Source organism: Chiloscyllium punctatum, chromosome 46, assembly GCF_047496795.1.
Source record: "Chiloscyllium punctatum isolate Juve2018m chromosome 46, sChiPun1.3, whole genome shotgun sequence".
Classification (NCBI taxonomy): domain Eukaryota; kingdom Metazoa; phylum Chordata; class Chondrichthyes; order Orectolobiformes; family Hemiscylliidae; genus Chiloscyllium; species Chiloscyllium punctatum.
The window spans coordinates 58,403,717-58,419,534 of NC_092784.1; the positions used below are offsets into that span (position 1 = coordinate 58,403,717).

A 15,818-nucleotide genomic window follows, 5' to 3' on the forward strand; every position below is an offset into this window, starting at 1 on the left:
AGCACAGCACCCCCCTGACAGTGTAGCACTCCCTCAATAGTGAACTGAGACTAACCTCCTCGATTTCTACACTCAGGTTCCCTGGGGTAGGACTCAAGCCCACAGCCTGTGGAACATGAAGTGAGGGTGATACCCGACTGACCCACTCCCATGCAACCCCCCCCCCCCCCCCCCCCCCCCCCCCCCCCCATCACTGCAGCAAAACGGGAAGATATCCAAGGCTAACCAAGAAACGCAACTGACCAGAAAGACCATCGCATGTTCCCTTTCAATCCAGCCCATCAGCTTCCCTCTTTTGTATGGGGAGGATTCCAAACCACTTTCTCTCGAGCACCCTTCCCAGGACACAGGAATGAAGAGGGAATTCCTAATGGACCCCAGAGGAAGGGGGCAGTAGGATTTGACTGCCATCTGGATTTACATAGAACATAGAACATAGAAGAATACAGTGCAGTACAGGCCCTTCGGCCCTCGATGTTGCGCCGATCAAAGCCCACCTAACCTACACTAACCCACTATCCTCCATATACCTATCCAATGCCCGCTTAAATACCCATAAAGAGGGAGAGTCCACTACTGCTCTCTGCCACCTCCCTGGACACGGGTGCCGCCTGTTTCTCCAGCAGGAATGTCGTAATGGCACCATTCCTGGTTCTCTTCAGGGGCGATGATGAGAAACCGGCTACTTAAAGAATCCCTGCCGTATGGATTCGGCCTGTCAAGTGCAAACCGACCCTCTGAAGAGCATCCCACCCAAACCCTGTAACCCTGCGTTTCCCACGGCTAATCCAACTAACCTGCACCTCCCTGGACACTATGAGGTAACTTAACACCACCAATCCACCCTAACTTGTCTATCTTTGGACTGTGCAGGTTAGGTGCATTAGTCAGGAGAAATGCAAAGTAATGGGGAAGGGGTCTGGGTGGGATACTCTTCAGAGGGTTGGTGTAGACTTGTTGGGCCAAAGGGCCTGTTTCCACACTGTAGGGATTCTATGATACAGTTGACTCCAATGGCTGGTCCCAGCAGGTTGGTACAACCCAAACCAACAGCATGGGTTCAATTCCCACACCGGCTGAGGTTACCATGTCTCTTTCAACACAGCTCATCCACTTCCCTCTTTTGTACAGGGAGACTTCCAGACCGCAGTGTCTCAGTGGTTAGCCCTGCTGCCTTGCAGCACCAGGGACCCAGGTTTGCTTCCAGCCTTGGGCTACAGTCTGGGTGGAGTTTACACATTCCCCAGGGGTCTGCTGCGGTTTCCTCCCACAGCCACCAAGATGTGCAGGTGAGGGTAGATCGGCCATGCCAAATAGCCCTTTTTGTGCAGGCTGGGTGGGTCAGCCATGGGAACGTGGGGTTACAGGGATAGGACAGGTGGGTCAGTCTGGGTGGGCTGCACTTCGGAGGGTTGGTGTAGACTTGATGGGCTGAATGACCTGCTTCCACAGCTGTAGGTAATTCAATGATTCCCAGCCTCTCTCCTTGCCTGACCCTCAGGTTAAACCACCACCAATCATCTCTCCCTCCTGAGAGAAAATACTCTGACACTATAGTGACTGAACTATCCCTTCACCGTATCTTAATGCCTAGTGTTTTAAACTGGGATATGTGAGATACAAAGGGCTTGCCAATGGTGAGTTACTGCGTGCTGAACTCCAGAGAGGTACCTTGCCTTGTCCTTTACTGAGATGCACAATAAAGTTACCCAACAACAAGATCTATGAGGAAGTCCTATATTGTTGAAGGTTACAACAATAAAACTTTGATCCCGTTTAAAATCATTCAGCTCAGTGGGTGAATACCAGCATCATGAGTGCTTCAGTAAGTGCCAGGGGTATCCTCACCCAGGTCAGGCCCCCTCCAATCCCCTTAAAACTCCAGGGACAAAAGGAACAGAGAGCCACAGATGAACATGCTGTGAAAATTTGTCTTTTTAGATTAGATTAGATTACAGTGTGGAAACAGGCCCTTCGGCCCAACAAGTCCACACCGCCCCCGCCAAAGCGCAACCCACCCATACCCCTACATTTACCCCTTACCTAACACTACGGGCATGTTAGTATACGCACGCTTGTGGGGCCACACGCACCAGCTGGTTTCGTAACAGTTTCTACCCTACTGTTGTTAGAATACTGAATGGACTCACAAACTCTTAACATTCGCCTGTACCTGTGTCTTCTCTCACATGTCAGTATAATCTCATACAAGTTACAAATGCCTTGGGGTTTGTTTGCTAGTTAGAATCAAACTCCACTGTCTGTTTCTTCATACGCTACTGCACAGAAGCCAGCTATGTTAGTGCACATCAAGATATTTTTATGAATACTTTTGCAATTAAAAAACAGTGTAGATTGGTCTGCCCCCGCTAATTCCCTGCTCTTGCATATGTCGTTACAGTGACAGACAGAGCCCTGACAGACCCCATTCTCCCTGCACTACTGCAAAAGGCGATCCGTTACCCGTTCAAGAAAGCATGACATCCCTCCTGTCACAAAGCTCCCATCTACCAGGCCCCGCTGTCAAGGAAAGGCTGCCAGCATTCTCAAAGATCCATCCCACCCTGGCAACGTTTATCTACAACCTCTGCCATTGGGGAGAAGGTACAGACGCCTGAACACACGCACCAGCCGGTTTCACAACAGTTTCTACCCTACTGTTGTTCGAATACTGAATGGACTCACAAACCCTTAACATTCGCCTGTCCCTGTGTTTTTGTTTTTGCCGCTGTTTCCCTATTATTTACTTATCTATGCGACTTAACTCTGTGATCTGCCTGTATTGCTCACAAGACAAAGCTTTTCACTGTGCCTCGGTACACGCGACAATAAATTCAATTCCATTCAATTCAATTCCTATGATTGGTCCACACCGACAAAATGTCCATTCACACACACCCCATTTCCCTGACACTTGGCCCACGCGCTTCTAAGCTTTCCAATCCCTGTCACTATTCCCGGGAACTCCAGGGAACTCTGTGTGTAAGGGTCCCGCCAGCAGGTTTTCCCACCTAATCCCTGCGCAGTCACCCCCCCTCTCTCTCTGTGGGAGACAGATTGCTCAGAAATCACAGGATGTGGGACAGGGTATCACGGAGCCAGGCTCAGTCAGCACTTTTCCCAGAGGTTAGGGAGAGAAGGCAGTGGGGTTTAGTTGATGGAAATCTCCTGTCTGTTCACCAGCCCCACACTCTCCCATATACCCCCCTTCAAATCGGACTTTCAGCTCCCCCACAAAACCGGGGTGGGTCTCTCCTTCCTTCATCCTGACCAAGCCCGGATTGGAAGGTGCCAGTCTGGGTCAGCATGTCAGCCCACCCTCTCTCTTTTTCTTAAAATCCCCAGCCCCGTCCCTTCACCCTGGGCTCCCATCCTGACAATTCTCATATCCTCCATTTGCAAAACCCTCCACAGCCTCACCCGCCCTCTCTCCCTCCCCCGACCCCTTTCCCCATCCGTCTATCATCCTGCAACTTTCCCGAGTTGCTGAGATCTCTGCATGCTTCCCACTCCAGCCCCCGGGCACCTCTGTCAGATTTATCAAATCCAGCACAGACTCGATAGGCCCTGGGCTCTGAATCTTTCTTTCATAAACATTGCAGTCTCTCTCTCTCTCTCTCTCTCTGTGTCTTTGAGACTCTCCATCAAGTCTTCGCATGTGGTTCAATTTCACCTTTTGATTGACAATCACCCCTGTGAAGCATTGGGATGTTTTACCAATATCAAAAGACGCTATACAAATGCAGGTTGTTACCATTTGTGTCCTCAGTCAGGGAGTGGCCAGGGGTTGGAGCAGATGTTAACAAGTCTCAAGGTAAAAACAATGACTGCAGATGCTGAAAACCAAATACTGGATTAGTGGTGCTGGAAGAGCACAGCAGTTCAGGCAGCATCCAACGAGCAAGGGCTTTTGCCCGAAACGTTGATTTCGCTGCTCGTTGGATGCTGCCTCAACTGCTGTGCTCTTCCAGCACCACTAATACAGTTAACAAGTCTCAGCCTGACGCAGGAAGAGAGAGTGGACAGAGCTGCAGCTAATGATAATTGTGGACGTGTGTGTATTTGTGTGTGTGTACATGCATATACAAGTGAGTGACAGTGTTGGCTATGTATGTGTGCGTGCATTTGTGTGTTTATTTTTGTGTGGGCATGCATTCATGTATGGGGTAAAAACAATGGCTGCAGATGCTGGAAACCAGATTCTGGATTAGTGGTGCTGGAAGAGCATAGCAGTTCAGGCAGCATCCAAGGAGCAGCGAAATCGACGTTTCGGGCAAAAGCCCTTCATCAGGAATAAAGGCAGTGAGCCTGAAGCGTGGAGAGATAAGCTACAGGAGGGTGGGGGTGGGGAGAGAGTAGCATAGAGTACAATGGGTGAGTGGGGGAGGAGATGAAGGTGATAGGTCAGGGAGGAGAGGGTGGAGTGGATAGGTGGAAAAGGAGATAGGCAGGTAGGACAAGTCAAGGAGACAGTAACTGAGCTGGAAGTTTGAAACTAGGATGAGGTGGGGGAAGGGGAAATGAGGAAGCTGTTGAAGTCCACATTGATGCCCTGGGGTTGAAGTGTTCCGAGGCGGAAGATCATGTATGTGTGCAAGTGTGTCTGTGCATGTGTGTGTGTGTCTGTGCATGTGTGTGTGTGTCTGTGCATGTGTGCATCTTCGTGCATGTGTGTGTGTGTCTCTGCGTGTGTATGAGTGTGTGTGCATGAGTGTATGTGCATATGTGTGTGTGCGGATGTGTGTATGCGCGGGTGTTTGTGTGTATAAGAGAGAGAGAGGGGGGGGGGGGGGTGGGCCTGGATAGGTGATTACTACTGCAGTGGAATAGCCTGCTCTCTGTGAAGAAGAAGGGCCATTTTGAGAAGAGAGTCAAAGCATTTGAGGGAACTGAGTGAGGTCGGTAAAAAACAAACACACAACACCGACAGAGAAAGGATTGTGTGATGATGGATAAAGGAGCTAAAGTTGGCGGAAGTTCACCTCAGTTCCCTGGATTGAAATAGAAGCTACCTTCAGGGAGAAAGACAAAATCACCTCACAGGAAATGCCATGGTGTGTGAAAGGACAACCCATGATGTAGATATTTCTTTCTGGAACCTGTCCCTATCTCAACCAGGACAAAATATGGACTCCTGGTGGGCTGAGAGATCCTCAGCTCTCACCAGTGGTTAGCACTGCTGCCTCACAGCACCAGGGACCGGGGTTTGATCCCACCCTCGGGCGGCTGTCTGCGTGCAGTTTGTACATTCTCCCCGGGTCTATGGGGGTTTGCTCTGGTTCCCTCCCACCATCCAAAGATATGTGCAGGTTAGGACGGATTGGCCATGGGAAATTGGCCACAGTATCTAGGGATGTGCAGGCCAGGTGGGTTAGCCATGGGGAAATGCAGGGTTACAGGGATGGGATGGGACAGAGTGGGATGCTCTCCAGAGGGTCAGTGTGAACTCAATGGGCCAAATGGCCTGTTTCCACACTGTAGGGATGTTTTTGTCCTCCCTCGCCCCACACCCAGCCTTCAGTACTGAGCATAGGGAACTCAGTGAGGACTGACTATTGTGGGATGGTCAGTGACTGGACTCTCATATGCTCTCTGTTTTTGGTTAAAGGGATAGCACTGAGGCCATTCAGAGTAGGCGCAATGAACACCCTGGCCCCTGAGCAGAAATGGAAAGGGTTCAACCTCTGAGTGCAGATGGTAAAGACAAAAGGCATGCATTCCCCTGAGTGTAGAGGTGATCTAATTGCAATGTTCAAGTTAATGAAAGAATTCAGTACAGAGAAACAACTTCCTCTAACTGGGCTTGGGAAGGGGTGCTGAACAAGGTTGCATGGGTTGTGGGGGGGTGGGGAGTGGGTTGGCAGAACCTCAAAATTCAAGCCAGGTCACTCGAGGGAGCGATGTCAGGGTCAAATTAATGTTTCTAAACTGCAGTTGATATCGGTTTGTCAGGGCTGAGGAATCAAGGGTCAAAAGGAATTGAGACTGCGAACAGTGGGACAGACGGGAGGGGCAGAGTGGTCTCAGCCTATTTTTACAGCCAGCCATCCCAGCGCAAACCAGGGACTACAAAAGGAACCGATCACTGTAACTGAGAGCAACTGTTTGTGGTCAGGTGGGGGCAGGGGGCACAGAGAGGGAAGAGGTGAGATCTGTCGGAGTGCTTCCACATCTATCCCGGCTGACGCGGCTGCCACGGAAGGTGCCAGAACCTACCTGGGACATCTGAGGCCGCAAGTTGATCTCCTTGAGGTTGATGGAGTGAGGCCGGAGGTTGTTGAGGAGCTGACAGAGGAGGACGCCATCTCTCAGAGCCCAGGCCAAGTCGCAGACCTGAGCGTTGGCCCAGGTCACCCTGTGGTTGGGGGGCAACACTTTACACTCGATCAGCCAGTTGGCACACTGCCGCCAGTTCTCCATCGCCCAGGCGGCTCTGGCTGCGATCACACAGACGGAAGGGAGCAGAATTAAACTCAAAACGCAAACCCCCCTGGCCTGCCACCTGTTCAGCGCATTTCCCGTCTTGACTGTTTCCTCCAGAGAGTAGCTTGTTTTTTGAACCAGCCGGTCCTTCCTCTTTCCAACTGAGATTAAAGATTCACCAACGAGAGCTGTGAAGCATTGTGGGAGTAGTAGTCCTGACAGCAAGTTCCTCTCAGGCTGCAGCTCCCAGAAGAGAATGATTCATCTCAAACAACGGCACGCTAGCTATTTAAATAAAAGACAGTCTCTTCCTGATTCTTTTCAATGTGTTGCAGCTCAGAAGAGCCTTCCCCTTTATTTCTCCCTCCCACGAAACCACAACCACTGCACATCAGAAATAATTTGCCTTCCGACCAGGAGAGCACGCTCTGGGAAAGCCTCATTTTCTCCAGAAAGTAAAACTAATCTCCACAGTGCAAGGGGGAGCTTTCAAAAAAGGGGGGGGGGATAAAAAAGCGCGACTTGTTGTCAAAGAGTTTGGCCTTGCCCTCGTGAAGCTCAGCTATCGTGAGGCGACCGTGGTGGTGTCTGAATTGGCGTCTCATCAAACCCAGGCAAATGCTCGACCATCTTGGGTTCAATCCCCATCGTGGTAGGTGGCAAGGTTTGACTTCAGGAGAGCCAGAAGAGCTGGCTTTAATGGTGACCATCGTCCATTGTTGTCAAATCCCATCTGCTTCACTCTGAGGGAGGGAAATCTGCCGGCCTTACCCAGTCTGGCCTACACGTGACTCCAGACCCACGGCAACGTGGTTGACTCATGAGGGGGTATAGATAAGGTGAATGGCAGGTGTCTTTTCCCTTGGATGGGGGAGTTTCAAGATGAGGGGGTGTATTTTTGAGGAGAGAGGTTTAAAAATGATACAATGGGGCAAATATTTTGGGTGGTTCGTATGTGGAATGTACTTCCTGAGGAAGTGGTGGATGTGGGGACAGTTAGAAGATTTAAATGACATTTGGATAAGGACATGGATAGGAAAGGTTTAGAGGGATTTGGGCCAGGAGCAGGCAGGTAGGACTAGTTTAGTTTAGGATTATGGTCAGGTTGGGCCAAACGGTCTATATGATCCTCTGATTCTTAGTTGCTCTCAGGGTAATTAGGGATGGGCAGTAAATTAGATTAGATTAGATTACTTACAGTGTGGAAACAGGCCCTTCGGCCCAACAAGTCCACACCGCCCCGCCGAAGCGTAACCCACCCATACCCCTACATCTACATCTACCCCTTACCTAACACTACGGGCAATTTAGCATGGCCAATTCACCTGACCTGCACATCTTTTGGACTGTGGGAGGAAACAATGTTGTCCTGACCAGGGATGTCCTCAACCTGGGAGTGAATGAAAAAAAGAAACAAGAACTTGCCCCCCCCCACCCCCCCGCCGAGTCAGCAGTGACTAAACTTCATCATCTGCCACACTTACACCACTTTGAGGAGAAAGTGAGGACTGCAGATGCTGGAAATCAGAGTCGAGAGTGTGGTGCTGGAAAAGCACAGCAGGTCAGGCAGCGTCCAAGGGGCAGGAGGATCGATGTTTCGGGCATAGGCCTTCATCAGGAATTCCTGATGAAGGGCTTATGCCTGAAACACCGATCCTCCTGCTCCTCGGATGCTGCCTGACCTGCTGTGCTTTTCCAGCAACACACTCTCGACTCACACCGCTTTGAGGCATCCCAAGGTACTAGATAAATGCAGATCCTTTTTCATGCTCCCTCCCCTCCCCAGTTCATCCATTCATTGGCAGTCCCTTGTAGATGAGGATGACTCTCTCCCACTCTCAGGGTGAGTTGTAGGGGGCTGTACAGACCAATGCGGTTACCACAGGCTCTGGTACACTTGGGCCAGGAGGTGGTCACGGGAAGGGGTGGGTGGGGCGCTGGTGTGGTAGAGCACCCCTTTCACTGCTACCCTCCCCACCCCACCCCCGCACCTCCCCACCCCAGATGGCAAGTCTCGGGGAGATCGACGCCTTCCCGGATGCACCTTCTCCACTTTGGTCAGTCCTGGGCTGGTGGCTGTGGGAATGCCGCACCTCTCCCAGTAAGGCCTTGAGGGTATCCCCGAAACACTTCCTCTGTCCCATCTGTGGACAGCAGCCAGCAGCCAGATCACCCCACCCAATAACAGCGTCTGATCCCCAGCCCACCCCACTCTCTGACATTGGGTACCAGGCCCCCACCCCTTTCAGCCCTTAACCCCAGACGTTGGTAAATGTACGAGGTCGAAATGTGGATTTACCACAATCTGGTCACATTAATACCATTTATTTGGAACTAACTTCAGATGCTCAAATTGCTGAGGCTGGATTTGAACTCAGATTCTCATTCCAGGATTAGAACATGGACCCTGCACTGACGTGCCCTAATATAACTGACAATGTCAGTGTCCCACTCTCTTTTCTGTCTCGCTCTCTCTCTGTCTCTCTCTGAACAGTGTGCTAGACTACCCTCTCGTGGCAGAATGAAGTACATCAACAAAGAAAAACGATCAACTGCTGAACTCCATAAAGAAACAACGTTCTTCAGTCTCTTTTGCGTGGCTGGTGTTGCTTCAGAGAGAGAAACTTGGAATTGAACTTTGTAGGAGAATCCAAGCTGACCCTGACAGCGCAGCTCGGAGTGAGTGCTGCACTGACACAGGCTCGGCCTTCCATCCAATCGAGGCCACTTCCAACTTTTTGTGGGGATGCAAGAGATCTTGTGGAACTATCTCATCGAAGCACAGAGAATTCTCCTCAGTCTCCGAGTCAATATCCAACCAAAGTCATAAAAACAGAAATCTCGGCAGGTCTGACAGCACCTGGGGTGGGAAATCAAAGTTAACGTTTCAGGGGCAGTGACCCTCCCTCAGACTTGGACTGCAGGGCGTGTTTCTGGTGCTGCAGAACTCTGAGAGATCTCCGCGCTCCTCCAATTCCAGGAAGACGGAGTTCCTGAACGCACGGATTGTCTGCTCCATCCACTTTCCTGCTTGTTCTCTTTTCTTCCCTTATTTCGCGTTTCTTTGCTTTTTCCTTCTTGCGTTAACCTTCCCCGAAAGAGCTCGGCCACGAGGCGGCAGCATCAACAGAGGCGAGACCAAGCTCAGGGCTGGATCGTGGCGGAAGATTCCGGTAAGGTGGAGGAGGGGAGAGCGCGGGAGCCGGTATCAGCATCGGTGGAGGCGAGGTAAGCCCAGTGAAAGATGGCACCTGAGGATTGAACGGGTTCACCGTTGACTGGGTGAACTGGGCATCACGGCAACAACAGCAGAAAAGGCGGCATTTGCGGTTGGCGTCGGAATTGGAGTTATTGGGTTTTGTCTGCGGTAGAGTTGATAGGCAGCTGTGAGTACTACAGGTGCTGAAGCTCAGAGTCATCATTAGAGTGGTGCTGGAAAAGCACGGCAGATTCCTGACGAAGGGCTTTCGCCCGAAACGTCGATTTTCCTGCTCCTCGGATGCTGCCTGACCTGCTGCGCTTTCCCAGCACCACTCTAATCTTGACCTGAATTGATACGCAATACAATCTGGCACAGCGCGGTAGCTCAGTGGTTAGCACTGCGCCAGGGACCCGGGTTCGATTCTAGCCTCGGGCTACTGCCTGGGTGGAGTTTGCACATTATCCACGTGTCTGCGGGGGTTTCCTCCCACAGCCCAAAGACGTGTAGGTCAGGTGGATTGGCCGTGCAAAATTACCCATAGTGTTCAGGGATGTGTAGGCAGGTGTAAATGTACAGGAATGGGTCTGGGTGGGATACTCTTCGGAGGGACTTATTGGGCTGAATGGCCTGTATTCACGCTGCTGGGATTTGAGGATTCTACCTTGCCTTTCTTAAGTTGACCTTCTAGCTGGTGCTGTTGGTCGTCAGCTCCTTCCTTGGTCAGACACTTTGATACTAACAGACGGCCAATGTCACTGAAACCATTTTAAGTTCCACCCCCATGGTGGTGGGATGTTTCTCATGATTGACTATTCTCTATCTTTGCGGGACACGGAGGATTGAAACGCCCGTGGGTTTAAGGGAGAGGAGTCGGTGGTTTGGCACTGCACCGAGTGAGGGGAACTATAGCTGTGTGGTGGACAGGTTGATTTTGGAGGAGGGAGAGAGAGAGAGAGAGAGAGGAGGAGAGAGAGGCAGACATGGAGAGGTGTATTGAAGAAATCGCAGAGTAATTGATCCTCTGGAAAGTGTTCAACCTTTTGAATAAATAAATGAGAGTGGATTAATGTATTAGATTTATCATCACCCGTACTCACACAAGTACAGTGAAATGTTTACACATCATCACTTACGGCGTTATCTTAAATACCAATGTACCTGGGTGTGGTTACTTGAGTACAAAGTCTTAGGATAAAATTAAATAATAAAGAGTCCAGCAACAAATTAGAGAAATGAGAGTTCAGAATAATAGTGCTTCCAACGCAGAGAGCTTCAGGCTTCGCATCAGGACCAGGAGTCTGTGTCCACACTGAGGCCGGGGGTCTGAGTCCACACTGAGGCCGGGGGTCTGTGTCCACACTGAGGCCGGGAGTCTGAGTCCCACACTGAGGCCGGGGGTCTGCGTCCACACTGAGACCGGGGGTCTGAGTCCCACACTGAGGCCGGGGGTCTGCGTCCACACTGAGGCCGGGGGTCTGAGTCCACACTGAGGCCGGGGGTCTGTGTCCACACTGAGGCCGGGAGTCTGTGTCCACACTGAGGCCGGGAGTTTGTGTCCACACTGAGGCCGGGAGTCTGAGTCCACACTGAGGCCGGGAGTCTGAGTCCACACTGAGGCCGGGAGTCTGTGTCCACACTGAGGCCGGGAGTCTGAGTCCACACTGAGGCCGGGAGTCTGTGTCCACACTGAGGCCGGGAGTCTGTGTCCACACTGAGGCTGGGAGTCTGTGTCCACACTGAGGCCGGGAGTAAGAGTCCACACCGAGGCCGGGGGATCTGTGTCCACACTGAGGCCGGGCATTAGAGTCCACACTGAAGCCGGGGGTCTGTGTCCACATTCAGGCCAGGGGTCTGTGTCCACACTGAGGCCGGGGGTCTGTGTCCACATTCAGGCCAGGGGTCTGTGTCCACACTGAGGGCGGGAATTAGAGACCACACTCAGGCCGGGAGTTAGAGTCCACACCGAGGCCGGGAGTTAGATTCCACACTGAGGCCGGGACTCTGTTTACATTCTGAGCCCAGGAGTCTGAGTCCATGCTGAGGCCGGGAGTCCACACTGGCTTTCTCCCCCAACCGTTGCCGACTGAAGGTAAAATGGAAACGAATAAAATTGCGAAACGAGAGAGAAATAATCCAAATCATAAATAAAAGAAACTGAGACAGAACAGATGAGCTATAGTCCAACCTCCCTATGGAGGCACTGCAAGGTTCTGTCAGTGTTTCCTCGATCAGCCCTTGGCTATATCGAGCGCTCCTCAAATCTCTTGACCCAGTGGCAGCCTTCGATGTGGTTGACTGCCCCACCCTTTCCAAGGCCTCTCCGCTGGCATCCCACTGGCCTGGGACTATTTGTGGTATCCTGGATGTAAGCTATCTAATCTCCTCTGGCCCCAGGCTGTGGGTGTTGGCTGAATTCCCAATCAATCTAATTCTGATGGTAGCGCAAAACATCACACAGCCTCGAGTCACTGAGGTCGATAGCATGGAGAAAGACCCTTCGGTCCATCGTGTCAATTTTAGGGTGAAAGGTTTGAGGGGGTTTCAAGGGAGCAGGTTTTTGCCCAGAGGGTGGTGGGGGGGCGGGTTGTCTGTAATGCTCTCCCTGGGAGTGTAGTTGAGACAGGAAACTTCTCAAATGTCACAACATTCAGGACTATGGGCCTAGTTCAGGAAAGTGGGATTCGTGTCATGTGGGTTTGGTAGTATGGGTTTGATGGGCCAAAGGTCCTCTTCTGTGTTGTATGATTCTCTGAGTGTGCACCAACCAAAAACAACCACCTAACTATTCCAACTATACACATGTTTGCCTTGGCATCACAAGGGTACAAAGTCATTGCCGGAGAAGACTGTGAAAGGCCAGGTCATTGAGTATCTTTCAGACAGAGATAGATAGCTTCTTGAGTAGCAAGAGGATCAAAGGATTACAGGGAGAAAACGGGAGAATGGGGTTGAGAAACTGGTCAGCCTTGATTGAATGGTGAAGCAGACCCGTTGGGCTGAATGGTGTCATTTCTGCTCCGATATCTTATGGTTTAATGCACATCTAAATACTTGTCCAAACTGTGATGAGGGCTTTCTACACACACCCCCGCCCACCCCCACAGGCAGTGGGTTCCGGATTGTCAGCATCCTCTGAGTGAAAACATGCTCCTTGCACCCTCTGGAAACCTCCTGTCCCTTCCCTTCAACCTATGCCCCCTGGGCCCTTCATCCCTCCATCAATGGGAGACGGTATTTCCTGTCAATGCCCCTTGACCAGGAGACCCTCAGTCTACAGCCTCCCCTCTTGCTTTTGCACCATTATCTCTGGTGTCACCCAAAGCTCTACCGCTATCCCCTCCCAATCTACCTGCAGCTTTCTCTGGCATTGGTTGCAGGGCCTGATACGTAGGCCGAGCAGCTTGACCTCACTCACACCTGTCATTTCCATCCTTGGCTGTAAAAAGGCGCCATATAAATGCAAGTCCTTCCTTCAAAGGCTTCTCCTTCCTTGTTTGTCCAAATCATTTTCCGGCTCCAATCTGTGGTGGGACACTCAAATGACCCAATGCTACCTCTCAAAAGCCCACCCCTCCTTCCCCCCACCGAACTGCCCCGTGAAAAGCTCAAGTTTTTCTGTGGAGCTCAAGTTGTTCAGGTTTGTGGGTTTTTCACCCCTTGACTTTTTAATCTCAGTTTTCTTTGAGCACTTTGTCACATGCAGGGGTATCCGACTCCCTGAAGAGCTAACAACAATAATGTGCATTGATGTACCGCTTTTAACAGAAAGTGGGGGGGAACTGAGTTGCAGAACCCAGGTATCAAGCTGGGAATCTCTGTGCCCTACCGCGGGAGAGCTGCACTGTTGGCAGTTCTATCTCTCAGGTGCGGTGACCTTTCAACGGCTCGTGAAAAATCCCACGGCCTCATTTCGAAGAGGAACAGAGTTCTGGCTCATTTTTACCCATGACTGGGGATGAAAAGGGGATCACTTGATTGTCATCTCATTGCCGTTCGTGGGAGGTTGCTGTGCGCAAATAGGGTGACACCTTTCCTACGTGGCAGATTGAGTTTAATTTGGATAAACGCGAGGTATTGCATTTGGTAAAAACATACCAGGGCAGGAGTTACACAATCGGTGCTAAGGTCCGGGTGGTGCTGTAAAACAGAGAGACCTCAGGAACATAATTCTTTGAAGTTTGCGTCACAGGTAGGCAGGGTGGTTAAGAAGGCGTTTAGCGCACTAGCCTTCATTGCTCAGATTTTTGAGTGTAGGAGTTGGGACATCAAGTTGAGGACATGAGTGAGGCCTCTTCTGGAGTACTGTGTATAGGAAGGATGTCATTAAATTAGAGAGGGTTCAGAAAAGATTTACCAGGATGGAGGGCTTGACGTATGCAAATAATCTGGAAAGGCTGGGACCTGTTTCCAGGCTGGGAGCTGAGGAGGTTAAATTGTGAACTCACTGAGGTTTATAAAATCATGAGGGGCACAGATAAGGTGAATGACAGAGGTCTTTTCCCTAGTGGGTGGGAGTTCAAAACCAGGGGGCATTATTTTTAAGATGAGGGGGGAAAGAGGGCCAACTTTGTTTACATAGAGAGTGGTTTGTATGTGGAATTAAATTGAATTAGTTTTATCTTCACTCGGAGTCGTGTGTGTACAGTGAAAAGTTTATCAGTGACCACTTACAGCACCATCTTATGTACAGAGCACTAGGTATAATCCTTAGTTACAGAATAGAGGATTTAGGAAATGGTTACAGCACAGCTACACACAATATGATCAGAGGTCAGAAACACAAGATTAGATTACTTACAGTGTGGAAACAGGCCCTTCGGCCCAACAAGTGCACACCGCCCCGCCGAAGCGCAACCCACCCATACCCCTACATTTACCCCTTACCTAACACTAGGGGCAATTTAGCATGGCCAATTCACCTGACCTGCACATCTTTGGACTGTGGGAGGAAACCGGAGCAAACCCACGCAGACACGGGGAGAACGTGCAAACTCCACACAGTCAGTCGCCTGAGGCGGGAAATGAACGCGGGTCTCTGGTGCTGTGAGGCAGCAGTGCTAACCACTGTGCCACCGTGCCACCCCAAAGAAGCAATGTTAAAAAGACAAAGCATCATGTTCTCTCTGCAGCAGACCAACACAGTGGGCCTCCTGACTGCTGTTACACTGGACCACAGTCCAGGTTCGATCCAACCCTCGGGTGTCTGCGCGGAGTTTGCACATCCGCCCCGTGGGTTTCTTCCCACAGTCCAAAGATGTGGATTGGCCGTGCTACATTACCCCGTAGCATCCAGGCTATCACCACAGGAAATGCAGGGTGGGTCTGGGCCGGTGTGGACTCGATGGGCCGAATGGCCTGCTTCCACGCTACAGGGATCGAAGGCTGGAATCGAACCCGGGTACCCAGCGCCATGAGGGAGCAGTGCTAGCCACTGAGCCACCGCGTCACCCCCTTGGTGAGTGCCTTGTGCCGAAGTGAAGAGATTGTGAGGGAATTCCAGATGTGGAGTGGTGGGCAGTTATGTCCCAGCAGCTATCCAAGTCCTGCAGCTCATACACGGCACATCCAGCCCGACAGCCTCACCTTGGTGAAGTGGGAACTGTGCCCGTGATTGTCTGACTCGGGCCAGGTGATGCCCTGACACGTCCCTGGTTGGCACATGGTTGCCCTTTCAGAATGGCTTGCCTCACCCCTGCGTGACTCAGCAGATAAAGCAAAACCGTTGCGAGGGGGAATCACGGCCCGTAAAACGAACAGGCCGTGCCTCCAGAACCTTCCTTACCTCCGTCTTCCTGAGCGATCGCTCCTGATGACTGAGTGTAGAGAGCAGGGCAGCCTGCAGACAATGGAGTAAATGGTCAGGCAATAGCTGGAACTCCGTGGGTCCTGGGTCCCACTCCCTGCGCTAAGGTACTACAGTGACTCAGCGTTCCTCTTAGTCCCGAAGGGATTCTGCACTGTCACGGGCTCGTTCATTGTCCCCGAACACAACAGTGACTCAGCATTCCTCACGCATTGTCACTTGAACACAGATGAAAAGGCAGGAATTCTGCACTGTCATGGTTAGTTCATTCACTCGGTGCCCAGTAATGAGTCAACTGACTGATTGTGACAGATTTCCCTCCCGGGCTAGAGGCGCATGACAGTGCTGGCTATCAGTTGCACGCTCAGTTCATTGACTGAGTTCCCAGCA

General features: G+C 51.3%; 1 protein-coding gene across 1 annotated transcript in view; it reads right to left on the minus strand.

Moving 5' to 3' along the window:
* Window positions 1-6,637, minus strand: part of LOC140468147 (proto-oncogene vav-like) — a 134,875-nt gene extending 128,238 nt beyond the window's left edge. Inside the window, exon 1 of the mRNA XM_072564352.1 lies at window positions 6,217-6,637. Coding sequence (XP_072420453.1) covers window positions 6,217-6,420 — 204 coding nt within the window. The 5' untranslated portion in view covers window positions 6,421-6,637. The remainder of the gene's footprint in view (window positions 1-6,216) is intronic.
* Window positions 6,638-15,818: the final 9,181 nt, after the last annotated feature.